The sequence below is a fragment of the Centruroides sculpturatus genome, unplaced genomic scaffold (genome assembly GCF_000671375.1).
Source record: "Centruroides sculpturatus isolate CEXI.00-Female unplaced genomic scaffold, Cexi_2.0 scaffold607, whole genome shotgun sequence".
Lineage (NCBI taxonomy): Eukaryota > Metazoa > Arthropoda > Arachnida > Scorpiones > Buthidae > Centruroides > Centruroides sculpturatus.
The window spans coordinates 155080-168017 of NW_019384856.1; the positions used below are offsets into that span (position 1 = coordinate 155080).

Consider the following 12938-nt stretch of genomic DNA (forward strand, 5'->3'; position numbering starts at 1 on the left):
CTAGAGCGATAGAGGAAAAAGAAAGGGAAGAGCGCTTAAAAAGAAGGATAGGCAGGATCAGACCCTCAGATGTGCGAGGATTCTCCAACGATAGACGTGTACGTGTGCTGATCTTTGTAATTATAAATTGTGAATACATGTGACTACGTAATATTATTTTCTCTTTTTATTTTGTGCGTGTTACAAGTTATAAATAAATATAAACAAACAACACTAACCAGATAACATTAAATCTAAATACCAAAATGATTAATTTACTGTGTTTTTGTTATTTCTTACTCCTGTTTTTAGGTATTCGGTATTCGGCCGAATAGTGATTAAATATTCGGTATTCGGCCGAATAGTGATTAAATATTCGGTATTCGGCCGAATAGCGAAAAATAGGCCGAATACTGAATAGTAACCGAATATTCGTTACATCACTAATATAAATCTATTCTCTGGCCCTTTGCTGCGTTTGACTTTGCAACCCCTGCTTTATCAAATAGTTGATCGAGTGCTTTTCTATTGTAATTTAAGAACGTTTTACTGACAGATATTTATTGAGCAATTTGAATATATCACTGCAGAATGCTTTGTTTATTTATTATTATTTTTTTCTTTGGAGGAAATATGAACGCGAACAATTCTTCAACATAAAAGTTATTGCCTATTTTAAGGATTTGATCGACAGTGTGTCCTTATTTTCCGTCTTGAAAGATACAACGAGTAACATATTGATAAAGCGGGAGAAGGGGATTTCTGTTCCTACAGATGGACTATCGAGAGTCGCAAGGTTGTCGTCCGGAATTCCCACGATGAAAAACTCTTAGTCTAATGTTGTTTCTAATTTAAAATTATCGATATATCCGAGTCTTTTACCATCATCTACTTTCGATGTTGAGATTGTCACTTTGAACATATAAAATGTAAAATAATAAACATTCTTGTGGATTCATTGAAATTTTAATTCGTATTCACAGCAAAATCATTCATTTTAACACATTTGAAATAGTGTTAACGACTTGAAATATTTTTTAAAAAAAGAAAAGAAAATGGATTGATCATTGTTTATTATTATTATACGTATAATAACACTTCACCGTGCGGACACAAAGCGGATCTTTTTTCATTCCTATCCATCTGACCTGCATTACTGCTCTGGCCTAACTCGTTTGGTCGTGAAAGTAAGAATATCTTGGTGACCGCATTACGGAAAGAATTTTATAAAAACTATAAACATTTTCTTTTAATTTTTTATTATAGTTTACTTCTCAAAAAATAGATTTAAAGAATTATTATATAGAATTCTTAAAGAATAAAAATGTAATTTATCAAAAATTCTTCCTTAATTTTATCAATTAAAAAAGTGAATCTTACCTTTAAGTTAATTAAATTTCCTCAATTTAATTTCCATATCATCATTATCTTTTTTTATAGACTGAAATAATGCATCCAAATTTTGTTCTAATTGGCTACAAAAAATTAAAAAAAAAAGCATACTTTAAAATTAACGGCATTAAAAAAAGTAACTTTAACATTTAAGTAAAAAATTTTTCATATGAAAATATCGATACAAAAATTAAATCTAATTAAATAAAAATAATAATAATCTATTCGTTAAATATTTTACATTTCGATTTGTAAAAATAAAAATAAAAAATTATATTTTCGAAATGTAAGGAAGGAAAGCATTTTAACTTTCTTCTCTCATTTGTTTAAATTAAACATTTGCATTTTACTATATATAAGGCGCTTTTGGCAACTTTTGACCAATCCAAAAAAAAGGTGCAAAAATCACCTTGCTTCTTAACTTATATGTGAAGTTGCGATTTCCCTTAGCCTCTATGGACCTATGGCTAATGAACTCTCCAAACAGCCTTAAGTAGGCTATATGTAACCTATATCTAACCCAACTCTTGAATAAAAATGTTATTGTTTAAACTTAATATATAGTAAAAAAAAATAACAATAAAACTAACAGCTTTTGCATATATATAAATACTTTAAAATACGTTGAGTATTTTAAAACATTACTGTAATTGTTAATGACTTATTTTAAAGTCTTCTTTTTTCCCGGTAAATAAAACTGTGCATTCTAATTTTAATTTTTTTTATTTAATCAGAATGCAGTAAAAAAATTTTGGGGCCGAGTGAAAGCCGCGATATGGCTTAAATACACTAAATATTTTTCCTAAATATTCTGTGTTGAAATGAAGCTATGTCTTATATACCATAAAATACAGTACTTTACGTTGATCTATGTAATTCAAATTTTAGATTTACCTTTTTTCATCATGTAATGCATTGAAAGCTCTATCTTTCTCTAACAAGCTAATCTTTAAATTATGCATTTCTTTCTGGTATTCGTTTTGTAATTGCTTCCAAGTGGCTTCTCTTTCCCTTAATCTAAAAAAGTATATATATATTCACAAAATTGAACAAATCATCTATATGAGTTGAAGTACACACACAAACAAGTATAGGATATATACACACCTAGATTCCGTTCTCTTTGTTCTTTCTTCGGTTCTTTCTCTAAACTCCTTCAATTGACAAGTAAAAATTAAGTTAATAATTAACATCATAAGATTGGATTTAAAAATGAAATGAAATTATATTTCCAGACGTTCGAATGAAAATATTTGAAAAACTTACTTTTAAACGTTCTTGCAATCTTCCAATATTCAAACTTCTTTCAATGACTTGAGCTGTAAGATTTCTTTGTTGCATTTGTGACTATTTCAATGAAGAAATTGTTATTAAATTCCACAATTTTATTAACTTTCTAAGCGTAATAAAATTAAAACTAACTTTTCTCATTGTTTGATCTCGTTCTATAGATATTTGTTCGGCCTGCAAATAAAATAAAAAATAAAAATACTTGGTTGTAAATTTTTATTTTGTAATTATTATTCAACTTAGTTAATAATGTCACATGTTCCCTCAATAATTTCGAATATATACATTTTTTAACTCTCCGCCCTGTAGGCACAAATAGAGCCTTTTTAGCAACCCATTATGGTTTTGGCCAATCCCTCAATGGGACGGCCGGGTGATAAGGAACAGGACACGACATATCCGGTCGGAATACCGCTGAAAATTTCATGGGGTTTTTCGAAGCTACATTAGCCGCTCAGTCATCCGGACGTCACCCATAGTTCGAATGTTGAAGTATTGATGAATCTCAAATAAGTTTGAGATTCATCAATACGCTGCAATTTGATACTTAAAACTAGAAAGAAAGATGCCCCAACAAAGAAATTGATAATCCAAATCGAAGCGTAATACCAATTGAAGAAGACCAAAATTTAAATCTTGAAGTTCTTTTTCTTGGTTGTAGTTTTCTTGTAATTGAAAGATTAATCTTTCGCATTTCTGCAATAATTGCATATATGCCTCTTCTACGTTTCCTTTATCAGTAACATATTTGTTCATTTTTAGTTTTAGTTGATTGATTTCCTCCGTTACATATTTCTTTTGCGCTTCTAATTCCTTGAAAGAAAAATTAGTTTCAATTATTTTTTCCTATTTTTATATACGGAAGGAAGGAAAAAAGAAAAGGATGACTTTTCTAATTTGTTTTAAATTGATTTAAATTGCTTCTACAAAGATTATTTTTTACAAACCTTAACTTTAACTTGCAACTTTTTAACCTCATCCTGATATTTTTCTTTCAGTTTATCCAAAAGTCTAAATGTAAATAAAAATATACAGTATATACAAATCAATTATATTGAATAAAAACATTTAAAATCGAATAATAATCAAAAGTATAATGTATAACCGACGTCTGTGTCTCTTGTACAAATGCTTCGTGCTCTTGTGGTGGAACCCATTCTTTATAGTAATTTTCTAAGTATTCACATTTATGTTTTATTTCCTTATATTTTTCTTTCCATAAATTCAATTCTCTTTCTTTAAGAAAAAAAAAATTAACAAACAGAATTTACAACTAGATAAAGAAATACAAAGAAAAAAACAAGAATTACCCATCGAGTGAAGTGGATCTTGGCCTAAACTTGTACTATTTTCATTTCTTAACTCTATCTTTTTTACTTTAATTACATTTTCTTCTCTGGTAAATAGTCACAATTAATTCAGAATTCGAATTTAATCAGAGAAACATTTAATGAAAATTCTTAAGAGCCTACAATTGTTTCTTAGCTTGAAGTATTTGTTCCATAAGTAATTTATTCTGTTGTGTTTGACATTCTAGTTTGCTTTTCAATTCTTTAATCTCATTCTATGTAAACAAGAACTGATTACAGATTTTTCAGGATAATAATACAAATGAGCTTACGTAACTACTTACGATTTCTTTCTGTTTGCTCGAATCCATCAACGATACTGAATTCTGAATCCCATTCAGTTTCGTTCTTAGTTGATTGATTATCTTCTCTAGTTCAATGACTTTCGACTGTAATTTTTCATTTTCTTCCATTATTAATTTTATTCGTTTTTCTAATTTTTTATATCCTGTTAAAGATATTCTATATAACCTAAATCCTGTTAAATCAACAAGCTCCTCCTATAATTCTAAATCTTACTTCTTTCGCCTTCATCAGCTAAACGAAATTTTTGCTTCGATTGACTTGTAACAGTTTTTCTTTGTATTTGCTAGAAAAAAAGTGCATCTTCTATTAAAATTAACCATAAAAACGATAAATGAAATCCAAACTTACCCAAGACGGCTGCGGAACTTCGGATACATCAGAATTCATATCACTATTTTCTGCACGCTCCGAAAATGACGTTTCGCATTGTTTGTCTGCGGTAGACTATATTGATCACATTCTGAATTAATTTTTCTTTCTTCCATATTATTTCACATAAAATCGGCCACAAAACTTACACTTTTATGCGGGATGGCGTATATATCTTCAATGTTTTTAGGAGGAGGAGAAGGCGGCTCCGATTCCCTGTCCGTTTCTCTTATATCGGCGTACCTTTAACGATCCGCTAAGATTTAGACATAATTATTCACTATATTATAAATATCATCGACGAACTTACCCACTTTCATCGGGATTGATAGGATAACCGATACACTGCCCAGTCCATGCAGCATTAAAAACTGCCGAAGCTATACTTGGATAGTCACCATCAGATTTAAGCGATGTACTTGTATATAAAATGCCTTTTAGTTTAGGCTGTAACAATTATTAGATTTTTAATAGGGTATAAAAATTCACCATTAGGAAAGCAAATAATCACATCTTACTACTAAATTTCGCCTATTTCTTCTAGGTAAAGGAACCGGTGTAGTTGGTCGATCCTCCATTGTTACCTGACCGACGCTTTCCTACACCTGAATAAATCAATACGGTAACATCTGTTCTAGGAACAATATCAAACATACTACCCCTATACTCGCCATGCATGAATATTGGCATTAATTTATTCGATAAAGCCTTTATTTTTTTAATTATTTTTCGATAAATATATTATTAAAAATTATTCAAACCCATCATCAATTATTGTGACATATTTAATCTATTGATATAATGACATAAAGACATCGGCGCGTGTTTTGTATCTGAATAAAAAGAAAGATACATATTAATTAAGTTACATAAGAATTGTAATTAAATAATTATTCCAATGAAAAAACTTTAAAAAAAAATTAAAGTTAGAAATAAATGATTAAATTTCCTGTAAAAAAATGACGAAAGGAGTTTTAATTGCGAACCTAATTACTGGAGAAGTTTCGTCATTAATTGCGATTACGTCATAGTTCAGCGTTACTTAAACGAATAAATTTAATTTCGTCAAATATTTAAATACAAACAGGAAATTTTAATTATTTTAATTTTAGTTCCTCATAAAACAGAACTAGCTCTTTAATTTTTAAGAAAAACTGGAGTAGAGAAAGAGGAAGAACGCTGTAACCGAGTCGTGTGCGCCTGTGTCATACTTTATCGGAATGACAAAATAGTTATGGCGACACTTATCGTCCTTTATCAAATAACTAAAAAAGAGTGCGTGTGATCTCTGGTCCTCTTTCCATTTATATAAATCAAATTGTCGTCCGCTCATCAGGTTAGTATTGCTCCACTTTACTATTATTATGCTGAAACTTAACTTTAGTTTGTAAGTATACGCGACTTCCTTAACTGTAAATCGTTAGAAAGTCTGTCTAAACTTTTTCCGCGAATGATATTTGTACAATAAAACTCCGTAACAATGAACAAATCTGATAAAAAAAACGTTGCTACTGAAAATCGATTCGCATTGAACTAGTTTTAATGATTAGTAGTAATTTTTTCCCCATTTAGAAATTTCGCACGTTGCTTAATTTAATTAATTAAATTTTATTTTGACCATTAATAATTATTAAGTTTTATCAATGTTTTCTAAATCCGAATAATTTATCATTAATTAGAGTATAAAAAGTTCATCACGTGAGATCCTGTGACTTATCCGGTTGACAAGTTGTATTAGATTACAAAATTAAGAGGACATTATTATGTCCTCTTAATTTCTGTATATATATTAAACAACATTAAATTTCTGTATATATATTAAACAGCATTATATTTTAATGTTGTTTAATATATATACAGAAATTAAGAATTATTTGAGATTATTATTATTATTTTATCTAAGCAAATATAACAATTTCACGTGCAATAATTCTGTTGATGTCTAAACACGAAATATTATACGACATGACATTCTTGAATATCCGTGAACTCGCATGAAATAAACCGGTTTTATATTATTCGAGGTCACTACTTTCAAAATATGTTTACTGTGTATAAATTAAATTATTTCTAGTGAATTTTATACATGCGTGTTTTTTTTTGCAACAGATTTGCATAACATCGAAATGGGTGCTGGTCGAGGAGGAAACTTTTTATGGTCCATAATATGGTTCCTGATTTTAATTTTCATATCGTTTTTTGTTGCCGGCTTCTGTGCAGGATGGTACATACTTCTTATCGTTTTTACGCCTTGTATATCTGATCTGAATACAGTGACGGATTTTCTGTTGAAAGGTATCAATTTTCCGAACACCTGCTCGCAGAATATGATAAGTGGAAAATCTTTTTGACCGGACGTTAACGGACGAAAATGTGTGTAATTTTTATATTTTGTAATCGGATAAAGTTGATATTAATGTGAAAAAAATAAAATAAATAACCATAATACAACATTTTATTTGTCACAAATACATGAAACAAATATTGTTGTAGTTCTGACATAAAAATTTTATTATAAACATCTTGTTATGGCTAGTTTTTTTAATACTTAGTCATTACATATTCATTTGATTTAAACTACATTTATCTCTTATAGCAAGGCCACATATTCGAACTTTGATGATTTGCAGAGAGCCAAACAATTGTTTGAGACTAAGCATTCCTTAAAACTTTTTTTTTTGCATTATTTAAATCTGGAATTTTTAATATAAAACTTAACAATTATCTATATAAATCAAGGAAATGAGTAATAAAAGTATACATGATATATATAATTGTTATAAATTCGATATAATAGATAAATGATATTTGTTATTAGAAGGTATGTAATGTTGATTTAATTGAATCGAACAACCGTGGGTCCCTTACAAAATAGAAATGACTAATCCATTTTTTATAGAGAGCTGTGATAACTGAGATAAAGACGATATAATATTGAGGCAACTCCAGCGACGACAATGGGAATGATCCAATTTTTCCAAGAACTGTAAATATAAATTCGAAGGTTATTTTATGTAACAAAATCACTTCATTAAATAATATAAATCTTACCTTTCGTCTTCGGAACTTGAAGGCCAATGAATTTTCTCCTGAAATTCATAATTTTAATATAGATTAAGTAATTACGAAACTTATCAGAAATAATCATATTTTAATGGAAGTAATTAAAAAAGATTATCTGAAATTTTATCGATAAAATAAAGAATAAAATTTTTATTGCATGATTTATTAGAAAAAGAAAAAATATTTTGTGAATATTAAATTTTTAATGCAGAATTATTTTCATCATCACAAAACAAGAATCCAGCAACGAGTAGCTTAACTTTCCCGGCAACATTTAAAACTGCGTGTGGAGCTATCTGTTATAAAAAGTTTTTAAAATAAAATATTGTATTTTTAATTATTATGAAAATGGCAAAAAGCTTAATTTTGAGGGTAGGTATGAACTATAAAAATATTATAAATGCTAGTAACGAATAAAATAGTCATTAACCTTTGACCACCAAAATTTAATAGCATCAAACCTCCCTGCAAAATTTCAGAAATTTTCGTTAAAAAAAACACAGTTACCATATAAGCTTCAAAGAAGGAGAACAAAATTTTTTTCATTTACAGTATTGGTTTCAAGATCCGGGGTTCAAAAATTAAAAATCTTGGGAGGTCATTTTTGATCGATCGCCATACTTTCCTTCTGTTATATATATATATATATAACAGAGCCGGGAAAGTAAAATTGAACACAAGAGCGTTGACAATCGGAAAGCAATTTTGTATTTAATACGAAATTACGACGAAACTATTAAATACAAAACAACACTTTGGAATGAAAACAAGTCTTCTATAGTCAGATAGACTCATTGCGATATGCCCAAATTCTAGTCAGTTCAAAAATTTTTATGGGTAGAGTAGGTTGGATCAATCTACTCAAAAATTTCCGGGTTTTTATGAATGTCGGGCCCCTGCCCTTCATTATTTAGGCCTTTCCACTATGGGTTTGCCCGAACCTGTAATGAGTATAGGAAAGGACGTCTTAGTGCTTGCAAGACAGAGTTAAAAATTGAAACATCTCGAAAACGATTATGGGATGGAAGATAATTCTCTTGTGCTCTTATACTGTATTTTATGGATTGTATAGAATATTTAGTCATAAAAAATCTCGGGGCAATGTTCTGCATTTCCGTATAAGATCTCAAATCAACTTATGAGCCCACAACTTTTATAACAGTTTTTAAACATACTGGCGGTTCCGGAAAAATTTTTCATGCTATAACTTACTCTAATTACATCACACGCTTTACAACTGACTGGCTTTTATATTTACTAAAACACCTGCAATTATATCAGTTTAATCGTTTTCTTCAGCAAAAAATTAAACTTAAAAAATTTACTGCTAAAAAACAATTCGGTTTAATTTTTTGCTGGAGTATTCTTTATTTTCACAAGTTTTATGTAGAAACGAAACGACCAATTTACATAATATGAAAATTTTTATATAAACTTCTTTCTTACATTAATACTTTTAAATAATACAAATTAGTAAACAAAACTTTACAACTTTCTGCTTTTTATTTAATTTTTTTGTATTGAGAAGTACTGTACATTTTACAAATCTTATGACAAATGCCAATTTTTATGCAATTAGTATGGAAAGATAAAATTTTATGATGAACATGTCCTGAAAACAGTGTTAAACTATAAAAGCATTTAAATTTAATTACAGACAAATCAGCACATTGTGTTCTGTCTTTCATTTTTTGTCATAAATATAGTAAGCTTAAATAATAACCTGACAAAGAAATCTGCTTGAGATTTTACAGGAGATTAAACATAACATTAATTTTTTTCACACATATATATAATTTTTAATGCAGAGAGGCCATTTTGCTATAAATGTTATTTTTAATTCAAAATATATTTATTGAATAATAAAAAATCAACAATTATAATAGTTTCAGAACAGATAGAAATACATTCATTAGATAGTTGATGCAAGATTTCATTTTTAAAACTATTTCAAAATTTTAAATATATTTTCTTCAAAAATAACATTACCTGTTTCATCAGAAAATTTCACTTAATAGTGTAAATGCATATCAGTTCATTTCTTAACATTTGTAATAATACCAATAAGAGATTTGTCAATTCTTTCTGAATATTTTTGTAAATTAAATAAAATTAAATTATTGTGAATTCTGTTATTTTATTATGAATAAAATACTGTTTTTATGTTTTTGCATTTATTTGAGTCAGTAATATTTGTTGAAACAATATGATGAAATTCTTAGTCTATTGTACTTGTACATTATNATACACACATATTGCATATGTAACTTAAATTAAATATGAACTTAAAATATGTAAAAATTGCAATCAAGAATACCAGAAATCTTTGTTATGATATATAGAAGTGCAGAAATGTTTAGCATTTAACTGTCTTGTTTCACACCATGTGATAATAAACAGTTTCAAAAGCCTAGTTTCACAAGACAGATACTGAAATGTACATCTATTTCAACATCTGCAGAAGCCAGGTTAGCATTTCAAGAAATGACCAGAAAAACTGGGATGGATTCTGAAACAAATATTTATTAAAGAATGTTCTAGCACTTAATAAATGGAAAATATCATCAAAAATAGACACCTATAATTTGAAGATTAATATTCCTAAGGAGAAACAACCTATTTATATTTCATTTATTACTGAACATCACATCAAAGTTAAACACTGGAATTAAAAAATGCAACAACTGATTACACATTGTCGGGCAAAGATAGTACTACAATGTTTTGTAACAGCTTATTATAATTATGGCATATAAAAGATCTCTACTCAATAATTTTATTCATAAATTTTAAATAGTAGTTGATACATAACTATCTTATTGTAGAATTTAATAATTTTTTGTTTATCATCACAAACTGTCACAAAAATGGCCATCTAGAGAGATTATGCCTAAAAGAAATTTACTTTGTCAGGGATACAGAAACACGGTGTGCTGTACTTTTGGTGTAATGGGTATAAGCATGCAAAGTACTATACAGTAATGTTTGCAGTACTATAATTATTAAATACTAATTATGGTGAAGGTTTTGAAAACTCATGTTCATTTTTACAATTGTTACTGCATTATGTACTGTACAGTCATTACTTATGTCCTATCATACCAGTTTTGAAATAAACTTGATATTGATATTTAAGTTTTTCAGACATTTCACATGACCATATTTTCATATTCTTTCTTTACTTGAGTTAATAATTCTATCAACAAATGATTACAAAGTTCTCTGGTTCTGCAATACTTGAATGTGAATGCATATTTCAGTTCAGTTGATTCACCAGCAACAGAACATTCTTGATTACTCATCTGAGAATCATTCTCAGTTTAAGTGATGTTTTCAGTCACAATATCATTCCAATTATCAACTTTTTGAAACTCTTGAGCATTCCATCCATGTCAACACCTACTGTGGTAACCTCACAAGTTCATTGAGAACAGTAATGAAATATGCCATCTTGTTTATATTCTTATAAATAAAATTAACAAAAGCACAAATGGATGATTTCTGGATTTCCATTTAAAAAATATAAAAGCATGCTACTTGTGATTGACAGCAACCTGATAAACCCTAACAACAGTTAAACTTCCTTTGGTCACTTACAATGTCTACGACAAACTTAATTCCTAATAAAATATATTTCATGAATAATGCTATAAGCAATTTCCAAATTTATAGAAATTAGCATGATTTTAAAATGGAACAATAATCTGATAATCCCCAATGTTGTCTGGAAAACTTCATTTTATGTGTGTTTGTTTCTCTGTGTGTGTGTGTGTGTGTGTGTGTGTGTGTGTGTGTGTGCGCGCACGCACACGAGTCTGTAATATTTTGTTGCATCCAAGATACAGATTTGTCAATTTAGTGGTTTACACAATGTTGCTGTAATATGACTTGAGAGTTGTTCATAGTATATGCAAGAGCATTCATTTCACTTTGAGAATGATAAGAATATGATCTAGCATATGATTCTGACCTCATTGTTGATATTAGTTTGACAATGCAACAATGAATGAAAAATCTGAGATTAGATTTTCTGTGATATGGTTGCAACTTGTCTAACAAAGGTTACCAATAAGTCACAAGTTTGTTCAAATAATACATATCTGTGATTTTGTGGTTTTAAGTGAAAAAACGTCAGTGGTAGTTTATCATATAAATCAGCCTTAAGGAACCATTGATTCACAGAAAAGTGATTTTATAAACTTTAGGATCAGAAGACAAGGCTCTTCTATACCATAAATTAGTGGTTGCTTGTTAAGAAAAGGGAGAGAATTTTTCAAGAATGGAAAAAATTCCTGAAAAATTCCTCTATGGAGAAAACTTCCATTCCTAAAAAACTCATTCAGGACAGTTTTCACTATATTATATTACTTTAGGCTTGATTCTCGTTAACTCTTTTTTTTTTTAAGTTTAATTTTTTCAAAAATTGAATGTGTCTATAAATTAAAGTGACAATGAAAAAACCAACTATAATCTAATATCAAACAATTATATTTAATTATTAGAAATAAAAAACAAGCTAAAACTAAAATTTTAAAATATACCTAATTATATGTAAAAACAATTCTTATTTAAAATTAATGAATTAAAAAATAATCATCTACTTATAGCTTTTGTAACATGCATAATGCCATAGAAGATAAAAAATAAATGATTATTGCCAATATAACTGATAATTCTTATAACATGTTAAAAACATTATGTATAGCAATGTATCTGGCAATGTATGATAATTTATCATATTTTTTTTATTTCACAATAATAATGTTTTATATCCTAAAGTTTCTCTCATATTTTAACAGAAAATACAATTTACATTACAATATATTATACTAGTATATACTACATTACTGCACAACAGACTATAAAAAATACAATATAATTTTTTTGATATTTTTCATCTGCAAGAGTTACCTTAATTTATCTATATAATTTAGTTTTCTTTCATTTTCAACACTTAAAATTTACAACTAACTGAAAATTAAATGATCATCAGGGCAGAATGCAGCACAATCAATTAAGACGACATTTCTTTTTGAATATACAGTTTCAAAATGATTTGAAAGGACACTTTTAGACAAATATTCTAAAAATGACAAAAAATTTTTATTTTTATAATATTGTTCATATTTTTATAAAAAGTATTTATTAATGAACTTTTAAACAAAATATTGTAGTGTGCGCAATACTTTT

The 12938-nt window shown here is 28.2% G+C and overlaps 2 protein-coding genes across 2 annotated transcripts in view; both read right to left on the reverse strand.

The window, feature by feature from the left end:
• Positions 1 to 339: 339 nt before the first annotated feature.
• Positions 340 to 5814, reverse strand: LOC111630568 (centrosomal protein of 89 kDa-like). Its single transcript, XM_023374681.1, has 17 exons — positions 5204 to 5814; positions 4996 to 5132; positions 4835 to 4928; positions 4665 to 4760; positions 4530 to 4599; positions 4295 to 4458; positions 4134 to 4225; positions 3972 to 4057; positions 3771 to 3897; positions 3609 to 3672; positions 3271 to 3474; positions 2794 to 2835; positions 2638 to 2718; positions 2479 to 2525; positions 2266 to 2388; positions 1360 to 1454; positions 340 to 1212 (listed from the first exon to the last, which is right to left on the reverse strand). The coding sequence occupies exons 1-16, from the start codon at positions 5261 to 5263 to the stop codon at positions 1367 to 1369; spliced, it is 1575 nt and encodes a 524-aa protein (XP_023230449.1). The 5' UTR covers positions 5264 to 5814; the 3' UTR covers positions 340 to 1212; positions 1360 to 1366.
• Positions 5815 to 7304: 1490 nt separating this feature from the next.
• The window catches only part of LOC111630570 (cytochrome b5-like), a 48973-nt gene continuing 43339 nt past the window's right edge, over positions 7305 to 12938 (reverse strand). The window contains exons 5-6 of the mRNA XM_023374682.1: positions 7737 to 7774; positions 7305 to 7669 (exon numbers count right to left, since the gene is read on the reverse strand). Of these exons, the coding sequence (XP_023230450.1) occupies positions 7579 to 7669; positions 7737 to 7774 (129 nt within the window). The 3' untranslated portion in view covers positions 7305 to 7578. The remainder of the gene's footprint in view (positions 7670 to 7736; positions 7775 to 12938) is intronic.

Bases quoted from the DNA above. Each gene is read 5' to 3' on its own strand.
- LOC111630568 (XM_023374681.1), bottom strand. From the start codon at position 5,263: ATGGAGGATCGACCAACTACACCGGTTCCTTTACCTAGAAGAAATAGG. The intron at 4,058-4,133 runs GTAGGCTCTTAA...ACTATTTACCAG, and splicing joins CTTCAAGCTAAGAAACAATT to AGAAGAAAATGTAATTAAAG. The intron at 3,475-3,608 runs GTTTGTAAAAAA...TTTTCTTTCAAG, and splicing joins AGTTGCAAGTTAAAGTTAAG to GAATTAGAAGCGCAAAAGAA.